Consider the following 9,623-nt stretch of genomic DNA (forward strand, 5'->3'; position numbering starts at 1 on the left):
ATATGTATAAAAGTGAGAAACCACAAAATTCTAAAATTTTAAAAATGTATACATCAGTAAACCACGTGGATTTCTTTTGTATATAAACAATAATAATAAAAAAATTAACATGGAACTATTAAAGATACAACCAACTCTTAATTAGCCATGGATGGCTTCTTGAAGATGCAGAATAGCTGTACTCCAGAAACCCTAGAATTGTGCATAGCTGGTCCAGCAGGGTTTAGCGTTTCAAACACAGAGACCTCTCATACCTGGCTGCATTACATCCATGCTTAGCTCAGGTCTAGAAGTTGGCAATTCTGGGCCTTTCTGGGTCATTACCAGACCAGAGCTAAGCTAGTCTCAGGAGGAATCCCTCAGTTTTCTCTCTTCACCAATGTCTTCTATTATATGGTGATCCTTTTATATAGGGTATCCCAATTCTGTATTGCTTCAGCTAAGAACAGACAGAAACCTCACCTTTTGTATGTTAGGTGTTTAAAGGGATGTCAAAATGCACCAAGAAAAAAAAAAAAAGAAGAGTTGGGAATAGATGAATACATTCAAAAAGGGGAAGGAGCTGTATCGTTCACTGGTGTTTTCTATGCCTGTCGTTGTGCTTCACTGTTGTTACGCTTAACAAAAAGGCATGGTTGCATCTATATTGTCCCTACACATACCTCTGCATATTTAACAATTTTTGATCCATTTCTAGACATGAACTTCTGGAAGAAGCTCGGAGAAAGGGTTTGCCTTTTGCACAGTGGGATGGGCCTACAGTGGTTGCCTGGCTGGAGGTAAGTGTCGGCCATAACTTGGAAACGTGAGTCACATTTGCAGGCTGCTTCTGTGTGCTCGTCCTTACAAATTCTAAAAGAGACTGTTAAAGTTTCCTCCTCTTTCCCCTGCGTGCTGTGCCGTGAGCACTAAGCAGATTTTGACACTGAATGGTGTAAATCAGAGACTAGAGCTGAAAAAAAGTAAGACGGGATTACACAGGGGGGTGAAGACAGGAAAAAAGGGTTATCAGATGCACTCGAACCCCAAATTTTTGAAATCTTTTAATTTCTCATTTCTAAATATCTAGGAATTCCACAGACAGAGTTTATGTAGGATGATGTGCTAAGGAGAAAACAAAAATTAGCTATCAAATTTTATTTGAGGTTAACACAAAAGCTGCATCTTCAGTATTTTTAATAAATTTAAAGAATTTGTAACTTTCTATCTTTTTAAAATGTAATGGGAAAGGGCTGATTTACCTAGATATCACGCAGAACAGGAAGAAGTGTGTTCCTCTCGGCACTTTCACCTGGGATGTGCGAGATCCAGGTTGAAATCTCTCTGATTTGACAGGCAGTGCCTTCATCTCTGAAATCCAATCTGCAGAGAGCTCTCCTTTATTTGGAGAGCCTAAATGAATGGATTTTGGAACCCATCCAGAGAAACATTCAGAAAAGCTGTCCGTCAATTTTTGACAAAAATCAATGAATGTTTTAGGTGAAGGAACTATTCAAAAAGTACTTACCCAGATGCTGAGGGGAGGAGAAGGCAGAAAGTAAGGATGTTGTTATACAAATACACAGTCACTTTTACAGGGCAAGGCTGTATCAGTTCAGTGCAGATACAAGCTCTCTGTTGGCTCAAGGAACAGGTGTCTATACCAAGCGTCTGTATGTATTCCCACCCTGTCTCATGTCTGCTGTGGGTATCATCCATTGATCATCAGATAGAATTTGTAGAGTTTTCCCTTCAATTAAAAAAAAAAAGGACCCCTTCCAAAGCTTTAACAGGAATATGTTCAGGCGATAAATGAAGGATGAGGAACGAAAGCAGCTAATGTCTACAAAATTTCTGCTTTATGTTGGAATTGCTGAAGGTACCTAATGAAAAGGATTAAATGAAAACTGCAGAAAGGCAGTTCAAGCGTTTGCACATGACTTTGGAAAATAGGATATCATCCTCCTTCCAAAAAAAATCTCTGTTCATATTGAACATTCATTAATTTGGCCACTACCTGACTTTTTCATATGACTTTGAGAGTGCGGTAACCAGATTTGTATCAGTCAGAAATATTCAATATTACAGTCAAAGCTGATTTGCTGGAAAGGTGAACATACAAAGGTCTGTACGTTTCTGAATACTGAGAAAAATCTGGCCTTGATGTCCTCCAGGGTGATCCAAAATTTGAAGACATATCTGACAAGTTAAGCCCTAATCCTTTTTTGCCTTGATTCTTAGCTGCAAAATAGGATATGCTTCCCTCTGTCTCGGAGAGGGGCTGTAAAGAGAAATTGGTGTCTGTGAACTTCTTGGAAAATATAATGAGAGTAGCACAGGAAAGCCCATGAGGAAGTTTATGTTGCAGTATTCAATGCAGATTGAATACTGATGATAAAAAGGTATGAGGGCAGAAGTACTGAATTTATTCAGTGAGCATCAGTGCATTCAGTCAGCAGATGGACACTCTGTGCATTTCATACTCTCCTGGGGAAAATATAATATGTGACCCTTGGACTAAAAAATGAAATTAATATTAAAGGAGACAAAGGCCCAAATTAAAGAAGTATATGTGATCACAATTGTGACATTTCCAAACTTTTCAGGGGTTAACTTTTCAACCTTAGCATTTATTCTAGTCATTTGTATGTAGCACAGACATAGATGAGATACATTTTAAGAACTGTGGGTTTTCTTAACTAATTCTGGAAAAGTATAGCAATCTTGATATCTGGGTTCTCTGCCTAGAACAATTACTGTGCCCTCTTTTTAGAGACTGTTTTCATCTAACTGCATTTTCTGGCTGAGACAGCTGTTTGTTAAAGAACTGATTTACCTAATTTGTTAAAGAACTAATTTACCTAATGAGCGGCAAACATTTGAATCTATTTCTGCAGGGTGAATAACTCCCACTATTTACACTTTCCTGCTTTTTCAAGTGCATGTATGAAAAAAAATTAAAGTCAAATTAAATGAGAATATTAAGTACAGTTTAAAGCTATGCATAGTTTCCTCGTGGCCCTTTGTTTAAGTGCAGCTGGGTATAATCTACATAATTTTCTTTTTAATTTTTTGACTTTCATGAAACTTTGTATTTCATTACAGTTAGTTGGGTAAGGTTCAGGCTAGCATTGGGTGGGGGGCAGTGGCTCATCCCATCAGTGGGAAGGGCTTTTTGAAACATGATGCAGTCATTCCTCAAGCCCTGTGATACATCAGGAGTCAGTACAGAAAAGCCTGTCTGAGCTCTTTTGGGATCTAACATTCAAGTATGTTTTCTCTGTGAGATAAAAGTGATCTAACAGCTGTCTTTTAAGCTTTATGTCCCACATAAGGTATAGGCTTGTTAACAACCACACAGTACTTCCCTGTACTGTGAGAAATTAAATAAAAATCCTTTCAGTTTGTCTCTGCTTTCCAGATTTGCTGGTGAATTTACTGATGGCATATTTTTTAATAATTTCTTCGACCTTGTGTCCTCTTTTAGTAATCCATTATTAAGAGAAAAAATTAAAATCATGAAATCAGCTAATTCTGATGGCCTATTCAAGATGCACAGAGAGATAGAGTTCTCTATGACTTCACTTACGGTCACAGATGCTCTATTCCACTGAAATTCAAACACAGGTAGTCGTTAATTGCCATCCACCCAGAATTAATAAAAAAAAAAAATCTGAAAACATAGAATATAATGGCTATTATCACATAGCATCACTGCATTGTATGCTGATGGACAGGTTTCTGTTTCAGAAACAGTAGAATAGAATAAGATGCTACTACAAGCCATTAATAACTAATCGGTACGTTTGAAAAGTGCTTTTGACAACTTACGTTTGAAGGAATATTATATAGCAGTACAGTGAAGTACAACAGACTTATACTTAACAAAATTAGGTAGCTGTATAAATGTGTATATAAATTTTGTGTATACAGAAGTATGTACACTCAGATACATTGAAGGTTAAGTAGTGAAGGGTGATTTATGCACTTCAACACTCAGTGTCGCAAAATCTAGAATATTAGCTGTTTTGCTGCCCAGTGGAAATCTTTTGTTATATGTTATGCTTCTTCATCCCAGTGGGGAGAGCTATGTACTAAAAAATGTAATTCACAGCACCAACCCACGTGCGATAGTCATCTAGAAAAGAGTGAGGAGGGGCTACTCTCCAGAGAGAAATATCTTCTTCTTTCAGGTTTCACAGAGAGAGCCTAGCAGTCTCCTGGAGTTAAGCACCTAGCGAGTTATGTCTTTGTTTTCCGTTGTGTTATTCCCCCAAATCTCAGTGATTATGGCATTCACTGCTTATGTCCTTCTCACACTTTTCTCTATAGCCTAATGTATTTCACACTGTGACAAAAACTTCCCACATGTATGTATCCCTGCTATGGAATTATCTCCTTTGGGAGCAAAGATCTGTAGACACCGACAATCATATTAATGAGACAGCACAAAATGAGAAAGCTGAGAAAACCTAGAAGAATGCATACTCAGTACGTCCCAGGAAAGACTGCTAGAAGTAGAGAGTACCTCTTACAAGACAAGAGTAAAAGTGGTGAAGCAAGGGGCTGTTGCTGACCTAGGCTAGTAAGACTAACATAAGGAGAGGAAAAGCGTGCAGTGGCGAGTACATATCTTCTAAATCCACAGGTGATGTAGCTGTGCTTACATTTTGCTACAACTTCTAACCTGTATTTCTAGCTAGGATATGGCACCATACCAGACTGTTCCCAAATTTACAGTAAGCTCAGTCCTCACTAGGTTGGTTATGTGCACTGTGCTTGGTTTCTTTCTACCAAGAAAATAAAAGCGGAGAAGAGTGAGAGTGCACCCTGTGAGTACACTGTGGGGACTAACATGGAAAGAGAGAGAAAGCCATTTTAGTACAAAAGTGAAAAAATTACTTAATTCCTCTTAGATTGTTTTCTGTATATGGTAAGACTATCAAATGGGCAGTAACATTGACTTGTGCCACTACTTGATCATTAAAGGCCTGGGAAAGGAGTAGCCCAGGTGATGGGGACAGATAGCTCTAAAAATAATTCAAAGCATCCCTTCCTTTAAAGTTCTGGTTAAAATAAAAGCAACAAAAAGAGTTCACGTGAAGCCATGGCAATTTCAAAAGTTCTGAAACAATTTCATTTTAGTAAAGACTATGATAGTTATACTCATTTGTGTGTATTATCATGCTTATTCAGATTGATAGGTGCCTTGATGATTGATTTCATCTGAGAAATGAAGCAATGCTTTGGATGAATGTGTCCTTTCTCTCAACAGCTCTGGCTAGGCATGCCAGCCTGGTATGTTGCTGCCTGCCGTGCCAACGTGAAGAGTGGAGCTATTATGTCTGCTTTGTCCGATACTGAGATTCAAAGAGAAATTGGAATCAGCAATCCTCTTCACCGCTTAAAGCTCCGACTAGCAATCCAAGAGATGGTATCGCTGACAAGTCCATCAGCACCTCCAACATCCAGAACAGTGAGTCCTGTTCAGCTGACTTTTTCTTTCCCACTTCACCCTGCAGGAGTCTGCAGAAAGACTTTTGTAGTACGAGAGTGGCTCTATGGTAACACACACTTCACAATCAGTGGGAACTGTCCTACAGAGACCTAGAAGGACCTGTTCATCACTCGCTTGATTGTTGATAGATGATATTTTTTCTTTAGCAGATATTCTTATTTTTTTTAAGTCGTGCTTTTGATTAACCTTGATGTTATCTAAATGATCAGTATTGAGCATCGTATTCGTAATTTTGCCTGTATTTTTGCCTTTCTCTTCCTTCAAGTCATCTCTCCCAACCAAAGCAAATTGTGTTTCTCTTTCTTTTTTTTTCATTTTGTTTGTTTCTCTTTTTTTTTGTTGGGGGGTGGGGGGGCGCAATGCAGGAGGGGGGAGAGGTTATGTAGGAACACAGCTCTTTTGAATCTTGTTCCCATTCCCCTTTTTGGCATCCTGTCAAATGTTATCTAATCTGAGTCAACTGGCTTTAGGTTCTTCATGCCTTTAAGAGAAGCAGTGATTGGAGGTGTGAAAGGAGAGTCTGGAAGGAAGAAGTAGAGCGTGTGCATTCGGTGAGGAAGGGAGAGAAGGGGGACAATGGCAGCAGATGGGAAGGAAGCAGATAAAGAAGAAACACAGGGATACAGGTCTGAAAGGAAAGGCAAATGTATCAAAAAGAGCAAGAAAGTATATTAGGGGAGAGTAAGAATGTATGTGCTATAGATAAAAAGCACCTGTTAGTGGAAAATGAAGTAAAATGGGCCAAACTGATGAGGAGAAAAAGAAACAAGATAACAAAAGGGGAGTTTCAAGCTGAGAGGCTGATGGTGATGGCTATGAAAGAGGCAACAGAGACTGTAACAACAAAAAAAAAAGCACAAGAAAAAACCCCAGATCAGATGGGACATATGGCACAGAAGTGAAGGACAAAGACTACTACTCAAGTAGTGCAGCCCAGACTTCTAATGCTAAGATAACAATAATAATTATGTTAATAATAATATTTGTATTTTGTAATCTCTCATCTTCATGGAATTCATGGAGAATCTTCTGGTGGAAATGAGAATTGAGATACCTTTGAGGAGTACCAGAACCACTGAGTTATATGAGCAACTGGGCGACAGGACTCTAATGTTCCTATTGACTGGCCTTTTATCTTCACATTGCTAAGGTTCTTTATACATTATAGTTCCCCATCTGATATTTTCTCCCCTCAGAATGGTTGTATATGTCATAACCTTAACGAAGGTTAACATCCTGGTTTCAGCAGGGAACATTGTAAGCACATGGCGCTTGCCTTGGCGGGTTTCTGGGAGTGTGATATAATCGATCTGCCAGGCCTCCCCATTTCAGCCATCGTCCTCCATACCAGCGAGGCTTTAACCGCTTGGCTTGCTTGATCGCAGCGCATGTTTCACATTCATGGATAACCTGCGCAATAGTGTCCGTGGTCAAGTCCACACCTCGATCACGAGCCCATCTGCATGTTGCATCTCTTCCTTGATGGCCTGATGTGTCATGGGCCCACCAAGCTATAAATAATTCACCCTTATGTTGCCAGTCCAGATCCACTGAGCCACAGAACTGAGCCACTTCAGTCTTAGCAGCCTGATCCACCTGCTGGTTGTTTTGGTTCTTGTTTGTTCATTTCCTTGTTTGAAAAGATGAAGTCCCATTGCTACTCCTGTCACTCTTTCAAACATTATAGTTCCCCATCTGATATTTTCTCCCCTCAGAATGGTTGTATATGTCATAACCATGGTAATACTATGAATCATAATGGATTTCACCTAAGTGAAGCAGTATAGACTCAACATGCTGTTGAATTACTAAGCAAAATTCGTTTTGATTTTAAGAGCATATTTCAAAGCAAGCACATTGACACTTCTGAAATGAAAAAACAGTACATTCAAGCTGGAAACATTGGGAATAATTTTGCCTTGTTTTTTAATTCTCCCTGAGTAATTGGCAGCACAAAGCTGCCCTGCCCCGGCATGTGCATTTCTGAGTCCCAAGTCTTTCTGCCTCCCCTCTTTCTCAGGAAAGGAGTTAATTTACTTCAGCTTTCAAGAAAACACAGCACATTTCACCTCATGCACGGCAGACTTCCACAACCCCTCCCTGCCTCATCTCATTGTCCTAGTAATAATCTGACTGAAAACAATAGGATGAGGAAAAATAGTTTTACAAGTGAATTTTCTTGACATTTTTGATTTACAGAAACATGGGGGAAGTAATAATTATTTATATTACAATGTAAGCGTGTGATGTGTGCAGAATATTTAGGCTGGAAGATCTTTGAGAACTGAAGCTTACCTCCAGACAGAGCTATGAGCCAAAGGTTGTATTTGCCACTTGTGTGTGAAATGCAGCTTTAATTATTATTCTTTCCTTTGTGACGATGCTCTGCCGGATTTCATCCATCAGTTCTAGTTGAAATACTCCATCACGTCTGTTCAGAATCTTCTGATGAAAGATACAAAACAAGTTGTCTAAAGTTGTCTCTAGTTGCAGCTCGGTAGAGGCAAGAACATGGTTGTGCTGATGGTGATGCTATACGCTGTTAACTTACAGTGGTGCTGCCTTTCTTCTTTACCACTGCTTACCTAATGTGGATCCCACCTGCCTCCCTGCGGGCCTTGTCCATAGCCCTCAGGCAATGTTTGGGTGACCCATGAAGAAATGGAAAATCTTGCTGCTCCAGCTAAAACGGTTAGTCTTTCCACTTCCATTTAAAATGGTTATAGTGCTCAAAAGAGAACTAGGATGTATCTGCTTTAACGCAGATGCCGTATCTTCTGTAGGACGCTTCTCAAGCATGCCATTAGAAAGTCACAGGGAGAAGTGAAATTGAATTTAAAGAACAGTTACATCATTTCTCAGCAAAAGACATTACAAACTGTATTGCGATCACAAAAATTGTGTGAACCTAAAACAAGTATTGGAGTTTTACAGTACATAATAGTTCCACTGCCAGTGTGAAACCTCATTTAGTGAAATGAAATTGTTGCAGTTACAGGTGCAACATCTCCCCTATACTCTACTCCCTAGTACCTCTTCTAAACATAGTTTTATATCTGCTGAAGTAGAAAGAAATAAGAAAAAGCTTGAGAATGGTGCTTTACGCAACTCAGTCTTTTCATTAATGCTGAGTTTCATGTCCATACTTGTGTATTCATGCTCTTTGATTTAGGGTGCATGGAGTGGGTCATTTATTGATTGATTTTTGTCAAACCTCTCCCTGCTTTGGGGAGACATAAATATTAATAGATTTTATTCAATAGTTCTGAATTTTTCTTTTACTTGGAACATATGTTATTTTCGGGTTTGTTTTTAGCATTACGTCATAACAACTCCATAACAGTGCTTATAAAACATGATACAATCCTACAGTGAGATGTCTGAAAAGCCTATCTTCAGTTTGTAAAACTTTACATATAGTCAGCCCAATCCATAAATGGTGGGGGAGGTACTGAAGCTAAATTTTGATGCAGTAAAGACTTATTTCTTAGAAATTTATGCTTGCTATACTATTTTAAGTTTTCTCATGAACATTCATGAAGCAGATTCTCATCAGTATTTTTTTTTTTTACAACTGAGCTCATTTTCAATTTTATTTTGTTGGTAAAGATAAATACAAATATAACAACACTCAACTGACCAGAAATAGAGTTGATTCTGTTTAACTGACCAGCCAGAAAAATATAGTTTTGCCATAAAAATGTTATATAAAAAGCTCCTTTACAATACATTCATGAGAAGACAGCTTTTTATTGTGAATGTCGCAAAATCTAACTAGAAACAAAAAATGGCATCTCTAATGCCCAATTTTGTAAGTAAGTGTTCGTGTTTTGATTGTGAAACCATAAAAAGTGTTTAAGGTAATGCTGTAAAGTTTCACCAAGCTATAATGATTTTATATCTTGAAAACTTAGCTAGATTTGCCCTACTAAGATTTTATGGTTTTGGTCTTGTAATTTTTAAGGTAGTTTAGCCCAGGGCATTGCCACTAACTGGAGTTATTTTACTGGCATATTTTACATGTATGTTTTCATTTGTACTAAGATTAACATACACATGAAAACCACATCTTTTTATAACTGATTTTTATTTTCTTTTTACCTGCTTTACTAATTGCTTCCTGCTG

At 38.4% G+C, this 9,623-nt stretch overlaps 1 protein-coding gene across 2 annotated transcripts in view; it reads left to right on the forward strand.

Moving 5' to 3' along the window:
* The window catches only part of PPFIA2 (protein tyrosine phosphatase, receptor type, f polypeptide (PTPRF), interacting protein (liprin), alpha 2), a 356,094-nt gene that overhangs the window by 334,019 nt on the left and 12,452 nt on the right, over positions 1-9,623 (forward strand). For both annotated transcript variants that reach the window (XM_009327518.1, XM_009327519.1), the window contains 3 exons: positions 698-779; positions 5,255-5,455; positions 8,126-8,188. In XM_009327518.1, coding sequence (XP_009325793.1) covers positions 698-779; positions 5,255-5,455; positions 8,126-8,188 — 346 coding nt within the window. The remainder of the gene's footprint in view (positions 1-697; positions 780-5,254; positions 5,456-8,125; positions 8,189-9,623) is intronic.

The sequence above is a fragment of the Pygoscelis adeliae genome, unplaced genomic scaffold, assembly GCF_000699105.1.
Source record: "Pygoscelis adeliae isolate BGI_AS28 unplaced genomic scaffold, ASM69910v1 Scaffold113, whole genome shotgun sequence".
Classification (NCBI taxonomy): domain Eukaryota; kingdom Metazoa; phylum Chordata; class Aves; order Sphenisciformes; family Spheniscidae; genus Pygoscelis; species Pygoscelis adeliae.